This window comes from Rhincodon typus, chromosome 8 (genome assembly GCF_021869965.1).
Source record: "Rhincodon typus isolate 14 chromosome 8, sRhiTyp1.1, whole genome shotgun sequence".
In the NCBI taxonomy this organism is placed as follows: Eukaryota; Metazoa; Chordata; class Chondrichthyes; order Orectolobiformes; family Rhincodontidae; genus Rhincodon; species Rhincodon typus.
This window is the reverse complement of record NC_063339.1, coordinates 78922251-78939837: the sequence shown is the minus strand read 5'-3', so window position 1 is coordinate 78939837 and position 17587 is coordinate 78922251. Positions and strand designations below refer to the sequence as shown.

The following is a 17587-nucleotide window of genomic DNA, read 5'->3' as shown; positions in this document are numbered from 1 at the left end:
CATATTTTACTTTTCCTATGAGGAATAGGTGAGTTTCCATGATGTAAATAGACATTTTTCCTCATTCATCTATTGTTATTAAAGATGTAGAGCGAGGCTGGAAGTTATCATTCGAGGGTGCATCCAGCAATTGTGGTAACTTAAGAAATGGTTTCCTGCTTGTTACCTTGCTCTTGAAGAGATACTCGAGACCTTAGGGAACTAAGAGTTGCCCTGAAAGAGTAATCTAAATTTCAGAAGCCTTAGCAGTTTGGGGAAGGAGGTTGAAAACACAGCAAGTACCTTCCCAGAAATGGAGTCAATCTTTTTGTTCTGGGCATCGATTTCATTGCCCATGTCGATGGCCATATTTTTCAGGTTTCCAATGATACTGCCCACTTGCTGCAGGTTTTCTTCCATTTCATCCTCTCGAGCGTCATTGGTTATCCTAAATCAGACCCAAAATTGTCAGGTTATTTCAACATGAAGTTGGAAATTTGGTGTGGATGCTTCTGTATCATCTGCTCTGTTATTCAAGCAAAAATGAACCAGTGAATCTTGAGCAATCAGGCACAATGTGGGACAGCCATTAAGAAAGAAGTGGATTCTCCACTCTGGATGGATGCAAAGGTGGCCCCAAAGGGAAGAGAGTGAAAGATAGAGAGGTCATGCCTGTTCTCCTCTTGAATCGGGGTGGAAAGGTCATGCTGCCCCTCGCATACAAATCAAGATTTCCCCAGTGGCTGGTGATTAGGGCATTTGCTGATCCCAACGTGACAAGTGACTTGCGCAGATAAACATAGCCAAGCTGCTTATGCCCTGGATCTGGACAATGACAGAGCCCCATCCCATGTACCTGGTAACGTAGCCTTCTCCTTCGCCGCCCCTTCTGACCATCTCATGGTGATTCTGGATGTTGCCTGGCTGATTGGAGACAACTCTGCCAGTGTTCCCATCAGCATCGCTACCCCAGGCTTTCTTGTATGAATCCCCCATCTCGAAGTTCTTCACCCTGAGACAGACAGAGAGACAGCAATGTGACAATGAGTTTTGAAGGATTGTTGGAGAGAGGGGTTGATCTCTGAAATTGTCCAATTGGGGTGGGAGCAGGGAGAGAGGAGGAGGAAGAAAGCATATATTTAATTGGCTAGAGAGCCCATTGGGACATTGAGGTTGTGAAGTGCAGAGTGTAAAAGTCCTTCTCTTAAATGCTGAACATGAGTCTCCTCTTCATGTGCCCTCCTGCAGTAGTCTGCACTGCAGTCTGGACTTCTTTCCAAAATGGTCAAGCAGACATACGCAATGAGTCTCAGTACAACCCAGTCAGACTACTGAGAAATGACTGGTAACAACTTAGGAGAGATTATGCTGACTGCTTCATGAATTAGACAGCTTTTCAGAAGACATCAAATACAAACTGGAGTTCTGGTGATGTGCACAGAGATGCATTAGAGCCAAGCAAATGGGAAATGATCTAAGAAGGACAAGGGTTATAAGGTGAGGTTTGCTGCAAATAGAAATATTTCTGAAGGGTGGGGAGGGGGCAAGATTAGTCAGCGTTGGGACTGGTTTGATATTTTGTCCAATGATCTGGAAGAGTAAGGCGTTGATGCCGGGAACGAGCAACAAGCTACAACTCAACTTTCAACCTTTTACGTGACTTTGATATGTCAGCATGGACTTTGTCTCTCATCTCTCTTGGTTGTATTTAGAACATTTTGGATTTTGATGATATTGAACCAGTCTGGTGCTTACAGTGCAGGAGATGTGAAAGCCATCACACTGGAGAAGTCTACAAGGATGATGACTGCTGTTCCTGTCCTTAGTCTTAATCTCTTAGTGTGTTAACTCTTTTTTTCTGAAATTACACTCAATTACCCATTTTCTCAATAGTTTACTAGAAGAATTTCTTTATGTTGGTTTTGACTATTCAACACACTGCTCATTCCCAGTTCCTTCTGTCTCCCACGTTTAACATTTGGTTAGCAGTCCCAGTATTTCTCGTACTAATTTCCTTCACCTTTCTCCTTACACGTTTTGATGAGCCTATGATCCAGGCTAATACACCAGGGCAGTAATGAGAGTTTGCTGCACCATTGAAGGTCTTTCAAATGAGATATTAAACAGAGGTCCTTCCCAGAAGTATTGACTAGAAAAACACTAGGTCAGCTTTCCTGCTCCTCTGATGCTGCTTGGCCTGCTGTGTTCATCCAGCTCTACACCGTGTTATCTCAGATTCTCCAGCATCGGCAGTTCCTACTATCTCAGGAACATTTTACTGCTGACTTCAGCAATGTGAGAATTTTCAATTCTCCTTGTTTCACAGACCCCTTGAAACTATTTCAAAACTGAGCAGGGGAATCTTCCCTTGTCCTGGGGCCAATATTTATCCCTCAGTTAACATCACTAGGAACAGATCATTTGGTCATTACCACCTTGCAGTTGGCAGGAGTTTTGCTGTGCACAGATGGCTTCACTAGTGACTATACTACAAGATGTATTTATTGAAAATGAAGCACTTTGTGACATTGGTGTTGACAGAGGCAATACAAGTTCTTTATTCTAATGGCACAAGATTGCAAGACTTCCACAATTACACAGGCACACAGCAGGCTCATGCAGCATGCAGTTACATGTACCACCTACTCAAACATGGACATGGTCCCCAAAACGGCTGTGTTTCTTCATGACAGATTCCACGGTACGTCACTGACTGGCTCCCGCTTTCCACTGAGGTTTATATTAAGGTTAATCTTCAACAAATGAAGCATAGGGATGGGGAGCAAGAACAAGGTTTCAGGGTAGGGGGCAAATGAGAGAAGAGGAGAGAGAAAGAGAGACACAGCAAGAGAATGAACTCAAAAGATCAGACAATTAGGTGTCATTGATGATCCCAGCATTACAGAAAACAGCCTGGAGCTCTCCTCCTGGGCTGCTCACTGGAATTAGGATCCTACCAGACAAAGCTTGATTGGTTAATCAGTTAATGGATAGTGGTAGCAGAAGTTGAACATATTGTGATCATTAGAATTGATTGCTCCAATTAGCTGAATGGAGAAAGAAGTTAGTTTGACACACAGCAGGCCCAAATACTCAAATACACATCATGCCGAGTATTCACGTGTTAATTACAGCTGCTGTTCCAAAGACTGTACGTCGATCAGACTGTTTTGGTTTTGAGGCTAAATTCTGTACAACACGCGGGTCACATTTGCACAAAATTTACATTCATGTTCTGCTTGAGGCAAATCTACCGGCAGCTCCCAACACCGCTGTTTACTGTGACAGAATGACTGAGGCCACGTGAAGAACAGACAACCAGCAATAGAACCAGCTACTGAACACCATGAACACAAAGGTAAAGTTTCATTCACATTGTCCCAAAACTGAATCCACCTGTATCTGTGTGAAACAGCCATTGCCCTCAAAAATTCCTAAGTCAATTTCAGTCTCTTCACTTTAACATCAGAAATGTAACAATGATTCTATGACACTGACTGATGTCCTTTCTGGACTGAAGGCACTGCATTCTTTCAACACATTATGTACTGCCAGCCACTGCTTAGACATTACCATCAGAGTCAGAGGATTGAAAATCCCATGTCAGAGACCTGAGCACATAACCTAGGCTAACTTCTAACGTGGTACTGGAGTGCTGCATTGCCAGAGATGTTCAATTGAGGCCCTCTTGGGCGGATGCATGTGATTATGTTGAGGAAGAGCAGCAGACTTCAATCCCAGCCACTCTTCCTCATCAGTAAAACAGATTTTCCAATCTGTTTGTGGGAGCACTAACTGGTTCCGTTTCCTATATTCTGCTACGTCTACAACTTTGTAATGTCCCAAGGCCATGAAAGACATGATACAAAAATCTGGTGTGGTTGGGAACTGTGAGCCAGCTGGAAGCCATTCCCTGGCTGTGCCCAGCAACACCTACCTACTGCAAGGACACACACACAGGCCACAGCATTTGGTGAGGTCAGTTAGGTTTTTCTCCGCCTCCCTCATATCCTGGTTGATCTGATCCAGCCCTTCATCAATGTGCCTCAGTTGTTCTAAACAAAACAAAAAGCACATGGTCACAAGGTCAGCTGTACTGAGGGTTCTCTGCTTCCCTCCCACTCCAAGTTAACCACTAGAATCTTCAGAATGACCCCATGTGCCATGAAGGAATCTCTGCTGGAACAGCCCAGAGTTTCCTTCCTCCTGGTGACTTCATCCACACACACATGCTTTATCTGTCCAGAATTACCTAGCAGCCCCATCAAAAGAGGCAAAGTCTGGTTCTGAAAACCCTCGGCGCAGATCAAGACTGTTCCACGTGGTAATCATCACGTAAACACGTGACACAGTAGGTAACAAGTAATCGCTTCTCCCTAGGCTGGGGTTGATCTCCTTGGAACAAGAGGAAGGAGATTTGATGAGCCTAGTTGAAGTTAATGGGACTTACCTTAGCAGAAAGGTCAGGAGAGAGGGGAAAAATTTTAAAAGCGATTGGTAGCAAGCATACAGGGGTGATGAGGAAATATTTTTGCCCAGGGAAAGGAAGGCGTCTGGAACTCTCTTGACTGCAAGGATAGTAGGAGCAGAAGCCCTCAACTCGTTTAAAAGGGACCTGGAAGTGCACCTCAAGTGATGTAACCTGCAAGGCTACGGACCAAATGCTAGAAAGTGTGATGTGGCTGACTGCCTCGTTTCTCAGCCTGTGGACGCATTGGGCTAAATGGCCTCTTTTTAAAGTCATTCCTGTTCAGCTTTCCCTCCCTCTCACGGGCCAGAGGTCTAGAGGTTGCTGCTGGCCGTAACTTCACTTCAATGTACAAGCCGAGGAGAGGGTAGGGTGATATTGGAACTTTCTGTCCACTGGACTGCCCAGCAGTTGAATGGGTGACCAGATCCCTGAATATAGAATATTAGGCAAGGATTCTACAGGCACTAGAATCTGCCCTAACCAGCGTAAGGGTTGTAAAGGAAATCACAGCAAGATCACATTAATATCCCTGTTCCACCCTTCCCAACAAGTACAAGCACATGCTAACCAGACTAGGGGCCTGTGCAATAACAATGCCAGCCCAGCCTCCCTACCTAGCCCGAGCACCCTGCTGATGATGATCAGGCAGCACTATATACTCACCTCCCTGCTCATCCAGCATGATCATAGTCTTGCCACCAGCATCCCTGCTCTGAAACGAAAGGAAGTATCAGCACGCCAAATGGTCACTTTCAATGAGATGAGTGGGCCGCACTGTAGCTGGGGCGCTAATAGATTGATTGGGCAGTGCACAGTCACAGAACTCTATTCTCCACATCCATCATTGGATGCACCATGCCAAAACTAAATGAGAACAGGGCAGAGGCAGCCTGGCTGCGTTTCCCCCACCATCCATGCCCAAAGTTTCACAGAATTCAGGAACGCAAGGGTTTACCTTATTCACCTGCAGCTTCTGCTTCAAATTCCCAACAAGTATTTTTAATGTTCTCACTGGGATCACCGGCTGAAGATTCAAAATAACCTCAGAAGAACACATGGTTGGTTGAGGGTGGGGCTACACAGAGACACTGTGTTAGCACTTTGAATGCAACGCTCGCCTGCACTAAATGTTTGTGCTGTTACTCGTCTCGAATACTTAACCAGTAAAACCCATGGGATTAAAGTGATAGTGGCAGTGTGGACAGTGACTAAGGGACAGACATAACTATTTACTACTGTTCTTTGCTTGTTCAGACTGGAGGGAAAAGCGCAATGTGGTCCCCAGGGATCAGTGGTATTTTTGATTTTATTAATGACTTGCCATTTGGTATAAACAGAACAATTTTAAAGTTTGCAGGTGGCCTGACAGTCAGAAATTTGGTCAGGAGGATAAGGAAACTTCAGAAGAGTGAAAAAACAAATAGGGACACGGCACATGACCTTAATATAGAAAAGTATGAAATGTAGTATTTTGGTAGGAAGAATGAAGTGAAGCAATATAAACAGTACAATTCTAAAGCAGCTGCAGGAGCAGAGAATCTTAAGAATATACATACACAAATCCCAAAACATGGCAAGACAAGTAGAAATGGGTGCTTTCTTAAAAAAAGGCTTTAGTATAGACAGAGTAGAAAGGAAAGGACACTGTATTAAACTTTTTATAATTCACTAATCAATGTGAATACTATAAACAATTCTGATCACCATACAAAAGATGCAGACAGGATTGACTGGAATGGTAGCAGGGTAAGGTGACAGACTGGGGATGCTTGGACTATTCTAAGAGCAGGGAAGGTTAAGGGGAGATTTAGAACTGCTCAAAACTGAGGAATTGAGATAGAGTAAATAAAGAAGTTGTTTTCACTTACAGAATACTGGATAATGAAAGGATAGATTCAATTAGTAAAATTAAAACTAGTGAAAATGAAATGAGAATTGCACTTTTTAAATGAGGCACATTACAAATGGGAATTGGATACATGTCAGAGAAGGCTGAAAAGATAGGACTATGGCGATCTGAATAGCACTTGAGACACAGGATGACCACTCTCAGTACTGTATTTTCAGAAAATAGTTTGAGAGAATTGCACAGACCTGGTGACCAGACTGTTCAAATGTTGGCATGAGGATGTCTAGTGTCAAGAGTAAGGGGCGAGTCTAAACACAACAGTGGCAACATTGATAGATTGGCAAACACAGCCTTGTCAACCCTCCCCGAGGCCCCAGTTCTACCCAAAAGTCAACAGAAAGCTGCAATAATGCGTATTTGTTTCTGTACTAGTAGCAACTACCACACTATGTGCAGAGTGTACACCAGCTGTATTATTAAACCTGAACAATGTCCGCTTCGAACGATCACTCTGTGGCATGACCCTCACAGATCCCAACCTGTGCCTTCCACTATGACCCCAACAGATCCTGTCACACTGTTCCATGACCCTCAACCCCCACTTCTGCGCTTTCAACCCAACATGCCCCATTGCCCTGCAGTCAGCATTAGAAGGCCAGTAGAAGATATAGTTCAGCTTTACCTCCTCCGCCAGCTGCAGCATCCTCCTGGTACTCTCCAGGGACTGTGAAGAGGGGAACAGAAATTGTCAAGCCTGAGACACCACAATTCAACAATCCAACAGCCATGATATTTTGCACCCCTGTACCTTTACTGGTCAAATCTCTCCTGAAACAACTGGCAGTCACACCCCTTCAGAATTCAAATAAATTGCTGGCAAGTAAAGCCAAAGCAGCTCTCACCAAACCAAGGACACCAGGAACATCCATCCTATGGAACAGGCCTGAAAGTTAGCTAACAGTTGGAATGGGCAGCAAGTTGTTTGGGGGTGAAAAGCTGAGGTCAATGTTGGTTAACTGGTCCGAGAAGTAAGGTGTCCCTCACTTAGGAAAGGATTACAGGTACTGAAATGACCCCCAGGATTCTGACAGTCTTGCACTGTCTCAAGTGACTCCTGCTGGATAACGATAGAATACTCAGCTACCATTAGCCGCCTACTGCAGGGAGTCGAGAGCTAACCCAAGAGAATTCCTCACCAATCACACCTCCCGATCTCACATCCAGAGAAAAAGGGGTGAAAAATTAATGGTGGGGGGAGGAGAGAGCAAAATCAATATAACCTGCTTTTTTATAAGGACACAACTTCAGCCCACCTGCCTCTTCCACGGCCTGCTTTCAACTAAAAGCCCAACTCACAGTAGCAACTCACCTCATCGGTCACCTGGTTTGCTCGGACCTGTATGTCCTCAACAGACATGTCTGCCATATTGACTGGCCCCAAACCTGTATGCAGCAGAGAGAGAGAGAGAGACATGTGAAACAAAAGTCAGAGGCTCAGGGAGAGCAGTGCGCTCGGTTTCTTGACTGTGTGAATGTCGCATATGAACGTGGGGACTCCGTGCCAGCTCTGTGCAGGTCTGGTGAAGATGTTGTGTTTATTCCTTTTGGGTCCTGCAATCACTTCCTGTGCTGTAAAACGCTTTGACACAACCTGAAATCATAAAATACCACCTGAATCCGTGTCCATTCTGTATGGCCCTTTGACAAAAACGATCATCCCCTCAGTCAAACTCAATCGGAACACCTTTGGTTGTGAAGCCAACTTACTCAGTCCTGTTTACGTCCACTCTTCAGTTAGCTCTGGGGCTTATTTTGGAGCACCAATGCCTCAAATGATACAATGCAATCGTACTAACAGATGGAGATTGTTAGTCACATTGTGAAATTAGACCTTACATGTGGTTTTCACAGCATGTGAAGCAGTCCCTTTCCAGTATGTAGTAACTGCACCCTACAATGTGAGAGATGTTTGCAGAACTAAACTTCCTTTCAGCAGTTCTGGAGTTAATAAGGAAATGACCATTGCTCTCACTATTTCCTTCAGCGGTCTGCCTAACAGGCAGTGCCTCAAGTCATTCTACTTTGTACCACACAATAAGCTTGGAAATGAGCAAAGAGGAACTCCAAATTGCAGCAGTGACCAACACCCTGCGGAGACAGATACTGCCGCATGGGGACAAAACAGACAACCCAAATACATACATGACCACAAGTGATCAGTAAGCAGAACACCACTTTCAGATTTCCAGAATGTAGTGGCTGATTTGTCTTGAGGCCTGGGTGTGGCAGCAGCTTCAGCAAGCCAGGGAGATAGAGCAGTCATACATGTTTTCTCATCATCTGGTTCAGAGATGTTAATACACATCTCCGGAGCAGGTGGAACTTGGACCCGGGTCTCTTGATCCGGAGTCAGGGAAACTACCACAAGACCCTCAGAAGTTACATGGACTGACACCTGAAATGGAATGAGGAATGGGTGATCAATATCAATTAAGGGTTGATTGGGTGTTCATAGAAACCCTACAGCACAGGAAGAGGCCATTTGGCCCATCGAGTCTGCGTTGACCCTCCGAAGTGCATTCCACTCAAACCCAGTCCCTACTTTAGCCCCATAATCCCACATTTAGCATGGCCAATCCACCTAACCTGCGCATTTTTGGACTGTGGGAAGAAACTGGAGCACCCAGAAGAAACCCGTGCAGGTAGGGGGAGAACACACAAACTCCACACAGACAGTCACCTGACCTAGAATTGAACCCGGGTCCCTGGTGCTGTTAGGCAAGTGCTAACCAGTGAGCCACCATGCTGCCTGTGTTGCTTGTATAGTTAACAGCAGCTAGAAATCAGTGGAGCGGGAGAGTGGGTAACTGTAATAAAGCTCTTACTTAACAGTGTGAATGCTTAAAAACATTTCTAGTGTATAATATCTACACCACTGAAGTAAGTGACTCAGTATGGCTGGTTTCTACCTGTACAAGAGTGAAATATTGCAGAGGCTACAAATCGGAAATACAAAGTTCTGGAAATACTCAGCAAAGAGGAGTGAAACAAATCAAGTTAATGAGGGGGAAGCAGTAATTTGTCATTTGATGGTCCGATCTGTTAGATTACAGGTCTGAAGCAGTAACTGCATTTCTCTCTCCACAGAAGCTGCCTGACCTGAAAATATCCAGCATTGTTTTTCTATTCTAGTACATACGGTGTAGGTGTTGCACAAGGAAACAGTTCTCAGAGTAAATGCTGATACTGCAATGGCTCCACCCAGTCTAATGATGTAACACAATCTTTGGGAGCTGACAGTAGTGCTGCACAAGTGCCCAAAGAGAGCAAATGTATTCTGTATAGTTCCTGAGAGTCTTTCAGATTTACACCCGACCAGTAATGTAAAGTGTACTTATTGCGGTCATATAATAAATCATCTTGTGAACAAAGAAAATGCCTCTTTTGTTTAGACTTATCAGTGAACACTGATTATTAGAGGAGCCCTAGACACAGCATAGCCAAAGAGGTTTTGGGGCAGCCAACTACCTCAACACCACAGTACCACGTACTGGCAGCAGTGGCATAAGCCTGCTCCTATTGCTCTGCATCTCACTATCAGCACATACCTCTATTTCTTTCACTGTTAAGTTTATTTTCTAATGAAGCAAACAGAAGTGAGTGAGGCACTAAGAAAGATTTAAAAAAAGACCCGAAGGGCTTTCTTTTAACTGAGACGGAATAAACTTCCAGAAGAAATGGTGGATGCAGGTACAACATTTAAAAGACATTGGATAAATACATGAACAAGAAATGTTTGGAGGGATATGGGCCAAGCGCAGGCAGGTGAGATTAGCTTAGTTTGGGATTATGATCGGTGTGGACTAGTTGGATTGTTTCTATGCTGTATGACTCTAAACAGGAGTGAGTGAGACATCAAGAAATAATTGGTTTCTTCAACTGAAGAAATTGTGACTTTTGTTTTTTTTTTAAACACAACCTTAGGAAATTCCAACTTGCCTTACAATTAATGAAGTACTTTTGAAGCGTAGTCACAGTCGTAACGAACAAACATCCTCATGTTTTTGTAAAACTTTCCCTCGAGTGCATCTCCACACTTCAATCATTCCTTATTGGATTTACTGGCAACTAGCTTGTAATTGTGCTTTTTAGCTCTGGACTCCCATCACCAGTGGAAATATTTTCCCCTCACTGTCATAAATTTAAAGACCGAGCACACCATGCTGCCTCAACCTTCCCTTTTGCAAAGAGTGATCCCTAACCTGGTTAGCAAATTTACATGATCAAATGACCAAAGCAATGCACAGTGCTCCAAATGTTAGCCATGGTCTATACAGGTTTTACACAAGTCAAGACTTGCATTTAATATAATCCCTGATACCTCCATATCCAACACGCAGCTTGTGATTACCATAGGGAGGCGCAATCTGCACCCAAGCCAAGTTGTGGCTCTTTTACTGAATTCTTAATTGGGGATTGCGGGCAGGCTATTCAACTGCAAGGAGCATTGTGGTCAAACCAGAAGTATTCTCATTCAAACAACAACTTACTTTCGTACAGCACTATTTATCTTGTAAACATTCCTAGGCACTTCTTAATTGCCTATCATTCCCTTTCACCATTGTGGGTCAACCCACAGCACACAGACTGCAGCAGTTCACCCCCTTCCAAAGGACAACTAGAGACTGGTAATAAATGCTGCCACAGCCAGCGACACCTACATTCCACAAATGAATAAAAAACAAACTTCTATACAGACACCACACAGGCCAGGCTGGGGTCATGAAAGTATACATTTATCTGAATTCAGAGAGGATCTAACACCAAGCAACAAACTCTACGCATTTGGTTTCTCATTACAACCTCCACCTCCCATTTATTACGGATACTTTTAATTTATTAGAATCTGTTGCTTCCCACTATTTGATTTTTTAAATAAATTTTGTGCTCAAACAGAAACTCAACAAACAAACACTCTCCAATTTAGAAACATGCAGTGTCAAGACTGCCCAGGACAGGGACAGCATGGGGGCTAGGTACAGAGTCATGCTCTCTCTACTCTTTTAAACTGATCATATATCTCCCTCTACTTTCCATTTATTTCCAGTTTAAAAGAGTAAGGTCCCTTTGATACCATCCCCATCAAATGCTCCCAGATCAGGGACAGCACGAGAGGAGTTAAATACAGAGTAAAGTTCTCTCTACTTTTTCAAATGAAAGTTATGCCACCACCCCAGTCCCCCATCACCACGCTTTTAAACTGCAAGGAAACTAAGTAAAACTCCCAAACACTGTCCCCATCAAACACTCCCAGGACAGTGACAGCAGATGGTTAAATGCAGAGTAAAACAAAAAAAAACCACTCATCTTTTAAACTAAAAGTAAATGGAAAGTAATGCTTTCTTGACACTGTCCACGTCAAACACAGAGGACAGGGACAGCATGGGGCTAGCCACACAGTAAAGCTTAAAAAAATAGCAAAGCACTCTCTATTCTTTGAAACTGAAACTAAACATTCATCTACACTGTCTCCATCAAACACTTCCCAGGCAGGGACAGTACTAGGTCAGCTATACTGCTCTTGAAGTACAAGTGATGAGAAAAATGGACTAAGAACGGGGAGGGAGAGCAAAAGCACTGGGTGTTTTATTAAAGATAACAAGGTGTAGAGCTAGATGAACACAGCAGGCCAAGCAGCATCAGAGGAGCAGGAAAGCTGACGTTTCGGGTCTGGACCCTATTAATCTGCTCTTGCTTCTGCCTCAAACAATCAATTTAAACTCCTCTCTCCGCAGTGGCATCACCTTCAAAGTGTCAGAAGCTGGTAGATTTCATTGTCAGTAAGATTAAAACCATCCAGTCAGCTGCCTCTGCCATTGGTATCTCTTTCAATAGCCCACTGAGCTAAACCTGCTCTATGGTTTCACACTAGCCCAGCCCTGAAAATCCATTTTTCTCTAGCTGCTTCATGCTTGTCTGAGCTAACTGTGGCCATCAAAAAAAGGTCCTTGGTGCCTAATAGATACTGTTAAGTCCTCTCTTTTCAGCTACTTATCTCTCCTCCTCCAATCTGCCTTCATCACAAAAAGCAATCTTTTGACCTCCCCTCTTCTCTGCAATGCCAGCTTTCCAACTTCCCCTTCCTCTCCAAATCTGTTTCCCTCTTTCCTGGAATCTATGATTAAGTCCCTCCAGTTTCGCCCCCTATTATGGGACTGAAACAGATCAGAAGTCACAAATGACCCCTATGTGACTCTGACAAGGTAAATTATCCCCCCTCGTATGCAACCTGACTGGTCAGGAGTCTTTCACATCACTGAGCACACCACATACCTCCAATACCTCTCCACTGCTGTGTAGGACAGTACGTATGTTTCCATTCTACTCTAATTACAACAGCTCCTTTTACCACTCCTACCCTATTATCAATGATTTTCCCCAATAAGTTTCCCTTAGCTCTACACTTGCATCTCAGAAATTTCATTGAAAAAAAACCCATCAGTTCCTACATGTTGCCATCACCACCATTGCAAAATCATCAAATTCTTGTCTGATAAGCAGAAATTTCCTCCTTCTAAATATTGGCAAGACTGCATTCCTAACCACTGACACCACTCCTTTCCCTAGCAATTGGCTGTGGCTGTATCCACAACCTTGATTTCATTTCTAACTTGAGCTACTTACTACCTACTCTCATCACTAGGGTCACCTGTCACAATCTCCACAACCCTGTCCCATTCCAACACGGCTTGGTTCTCTGCAACTCTCACGTACACATTGTTAACCTTTAGACTTGACAATTCCAACGGACTCCTGGCTAGTCTACCACCTTCTCTTTGCAAACTAGAGGTCATCTAAAGCTCTCCTGTCAAACCTGCACCAAATAATGTTCACCTAGCACCCCAGGTTCACTAACCCAAACCAGCTCCTGGTCAAACAATGCCATTTTCAAAATTCTCACTCAATTTGCAAATTCTTCCATGACCCTCGATTCTCCTCATCTCTTCTAAGCTACAAGTGGTCCCCTGTTTCTAGCATCTAGAACAGGAGTAGGATTCAATTTACGAACAAAGTTACAGTTGTTAGGGGTAAAGTATTCAGTACCAAGCACCATCTCAGAAACAGCATTAGCAACATTGATCAATTTTAAGTCAAGTGAAAATAGCAAGGCTAATAGATGCAGAAGAACTGAGGGTGGGGTAAAAACTAAGAGGCTGCTTTTACATTTAAGAGAAAAGAAGAGATAAAAGTAAATTCACCTCGGAAGTATGAAAGAGAAGTTTCTCAGTGCTCTATATAGATGGGCCACCATTTTGGGAATCAGTGCAACAGATTCATAGACAGGATCCATTACACATGGGAAGTTGAAACGAAGAATAGTAACTGTGAATTTATCACTAAGTTGGGGACCCTGAATTGTATGCCCTTGTTCTCTATTTAACTGCACATCAAATAAAAAGGTTTAGGATATTCTTGTGGAACAGTGGTAGTGTTCCTATCTCTAGGCAAATGAGTCCTAGGTTTAAGTCCCACCTGTTCCAGAGGTCATACAGTAATACAGAGAACTCAACTGGACTAGAGCCAAAACAAATTTCCTGCGATTGGTAACAAAAAGAACGGCCTTGTAAAAAATATCAGAGCTGGAAAATGACAGTAACATGCACAGGGTCAATTAAAATACACGGAAAAAGATGTGTACATAATTCCAAAAACACCAGTACTTTGAAAAATACACTCAAGGCTTCTCCCAAATATACTTAGAGTCAAAGGGTTATACAGCATGGAAACAGATCCTTCCGTCCAACTCATCCATAATGACCGGATATCCTAAACTGATCTAGTCCCATTTGCCAGAATTTGGCCCATATCTCTCTAAACCCTTCCTATTCATGTACTCATTAAGATGCCTTTTAAATGTTGCAATTATACCAGCCTCTACCACTTCATTTGGCAACTCAATCCATACACCCTCTGTGTGAAGAGGAGGTCCCTCAGGTCCCTATTAAATCCTAACCCTCTCACCTTAAACCTATGCCCTCTAGTTTTGGATTCCCTCAACCCAGGGAGAAAGACCTTGGCTATTCACCCAACCATGCCCCTCATGACTTTACAAACCTCTAAGATCACCCCTCAGCCTCCGACACTCCAGGGGAAAAAACTCAGCCCCAGCACATTCAGCCTCTCCGTAAACCCTCCAATCCCAGCACATCTTTATCTTTTCTGAACCCTTTCAAGTTTAACAACATCTTTGCTATAGCAGGGAGACCAAACTCAAGAGGGGGCCAAAGGCACCTGCATGGGCCTGAGCTATGCCTGCCTCTTTGTAGGATTTGTGGAACAGTCCCTCTTTTGCAACTACACTGGCACCATCCCTCACCTTTTTCTCCGCTATGTTAATGACTACATTGATACAGCTTCGTGCTCCCGTGAGGAGCTCAAGCAGTTCATCAACTTCACTAACACCTTCCAATCTGCTCTCAAATTCACCTGGACTATTTCGGACACCTCCCTCCTCTTCCTGGACCTCCCTGTCTCCATCTCCAGAAACGGACTCACCATCGACAATCCACAGCTACCTTGACTACACCTCCTCTCACCCACCCTCCTGCAAAAACGTTACCCCATACTCCCAATTCCTCTGCCTCTGCCCATCTGTTCCCAGGATGAGGCGTTCCACTCCCGGACATCCCAGATATCCTCCTACTTCAGGGACCATAATTTCCTCCCCCACCCCACTCTGTAATTAAGGATGCCCTCAACCGCTCTTCCATTTCCCACACTTCTGCCCTCAAACTCACTCCCCGCAACGGCAATAAGGTAGTCCCCCCTTGGCCCACCAGCCACCGAATCCAACCCATCATCCTCCGACATTTCCTTCACCTACACCCAGACTCCCACCACCAAAAAGATACTTTCCTCCCCAGCCCTGTCCGCTTTCCCCAGGAACCGTTCAGTCTGCGACTCCCTCATCAGTTCCACATTCCCCATCAACCCCTCCCCCACACCCAGTACCTTCCCTGCAACCGCAAGAGGTGCAACACCCTCCTTTACACCTCCCCTCTCACCTCCATCCAAGGCCCCAAACAATCCTTCCAGATCCGGCAGAGATTCAATTGCACCTTATCCAACCTGATCTATTGTATCTGTTGCTCCCGAAGTGGTATCCTCTATATCGGGGAGACCAGACGCAGGCTTGGGGACCAGTTCGCGGAGCATCTGCACTCTGCACACATCAACCTTCCGGTTGCCATCCACTCTAATTCCCCCTCCCACACTCCCCTGACGAATTTTCCACCCTTGACCTCCTCCACTGTCAGAGTGAGGCCAAAAGTGAACCAGCGGAACAATACGTGATATTTCACCTTGGGAGCTTACAGCCCAATGGCCTCAATATTGACTTCATCAGCTTCAAAAATCCCTGACCCTTCTCCTCACCTCCCTGGACTGATCTAACCTGTCCTACACACCTATCTGCTCCACCTTTCCCATGGACCAATCACAATAAGCCCCTCCCTGCATCCACCTATCACTATCTCTCCTGCCCTTCCCCCAGCCCCCAACTCCCTCCATTTATTTATATCCCCTCACCCTCCCCAGTCCTGACAAAGGACTTCAGCCCGAAATGTTGACTTGCCTGCTCCTCAGATGCTGTCTGATCTGCTGTGCTTTTCCAGCCTCACACCTACAGACAGAGACCAAAATTGAATGCAGTATTCTAAAAGTGACCTCACCAACATCCTGTACAGCTGCAACATGGCATCTCAGGTCCTATACTCAATGCACTGACCAATGAAGGCAAGCGTGCCAAACACCTTCTTCACCACCCTGTCTACTGTGCACCACCAATCCTAGGTCTCTTTGTTTGACAACACTCCCCATGGCCCTACATTAACTATACAAGTTCTGTCCCAAACTGCCTTACCAAAATGCAACACCTCCCATTTATCTAAATTAAAATCCTTTTGCCACTCCTCGGCCCATCTGATAAAGGTCCCGTTGTACTCTGAGATAACCTTCTTCACTGTCCAGTACACCACCAATTTTGCTGTCATCTGCAAACTTACTAACTATACCCCCTATACTCACATCCAAATCATTTATATAAAATGATAAAAAGCAGTGGACCCAGCACCGATGCTTGTAGCACATCACTGGTCAGAGGCGTCCATTCCAATCAACAACCATCCATCATCACCCTCTATCTCTGACCTTCAAGCCAATGTTGTATCTAATTGGCTAGCTCCCCCATGGATTCCATGTGATCTAACCTCGCTAACCAGTCTGCCATACGGAACCTTGTCGAGAGCCTTGCTAAAGTCCATATAGATAACATCTGCCGCTCTGCCTCAAATCTTCCTCGTCACCTCATTAAAAAAAACTCAATTAATTTAGTAAGACATGATTTCCCAAACACAAAGCCATTTTGACTATCCCTAAGCAGTCCTTGTCTTTCCAAATACATGTAAATCCTGCCCATCAGAATCCTCTCCAATAACTTACCCAACACCCATGTAAGGCTCACTAGTCTTAAGTTCCCTGGCTTTTCCCTACCACCTTTCTTCCCAACTTTCCACAAAGTTCTGGGATGTATAATAACATCTCTGAACATGTAATTGTCAGGGTAAAACAAGGTTATATTGTTATGCTTATCATCATTTTGTTATACTTTCTGAACTGTTAATTTATAATTGTCTTAGTTTCATGCAATGGATTTTTTTTTAAAACAGAAACTGAAATTAAAATAATTGGCTCCCAACTTTACTAGATCACTACATTATGTCCCACTGGGATGGAGATGCAGGGCCTACGAAGAATTGACCCAAGGCAATTAGTCATGGAAATGTGTAAACAGCTTTGTAGCATCTTCACAGCTTTTAACTAAGAATGAACCCCTCAGAAGTTATTTGTGCAATGTACATGAGTATGACCATATAGATATCAGCTAAACTGAACGTACAACTGACATGAAACTCTTTGTTCTAAAACGTTGACTTTCCTGCTCCTCTGATGCTGTCTGACCTGCCATGCTTTTCCTGCCTCACACCTATAGACTCTGACTTCCAGCATTTGCAGCCCTTATCCTCTCCTAGCCCTGTTGTTGAGTTGAACAGTCTCTATATTGCTGCAAGCAGAAAATAAGCATGTCCAGCAGTCATTACTGGCTATACCCATAAAATGCAGCCGAAGACCACCTCTAGATAGCTGTGGACAGCTACAACCAGTGAACTTTTACTTATCTTGTATTTTCTTATAAAATTTTAATTTGGCCAAAGTTAGCCACTACTACA

General features: G+C 44.2%; 1 protein-coding gene across 2 annotated transcripts in view; it reads right to left on the bottom strand.

The window, feature by feature from the left end:
- The window catches only part of LOC109937839 (synaptosomal-associated protein 23-like), a 28333-nt gene that overhangs the window by 2453 nt on the left and 8293 nt on the right, over positions 1–17587 (bottom strand). Inside the window, exons 2-8 of one of the 2 annotated variants that reach the window (XM_048599765.1) lie at positions 7847–7950; positions 7669–7742; positions 6982–7023; positions 5114–5162; positions 3917–4034; positions 836–991; positions 283–427 (exon numbers count right to left, since the gene is read on the bottom strand). In XM_048599765.1, the coding sequence (XP_048455722.1) occupies positions 283–427; positions 836–991; positions 3917–4034; positions 5114–5162; positions 6982–7023; positions 7669–7725 (567 nt within the window). In that variant the 5' untranslated portion in view covers positions 7726–7742; positions 7847–7950. The remainder of the gene's footprint in view (positions 1–282; positions 428–835; positions 992–3916; positions 4035–5113; positions 5163–6981; positions 7024–7668; positions 7743–7846; positions 7951–17587) is intronic. The other variant, XM_020536336.2, reaches the window with a different exon arrangement.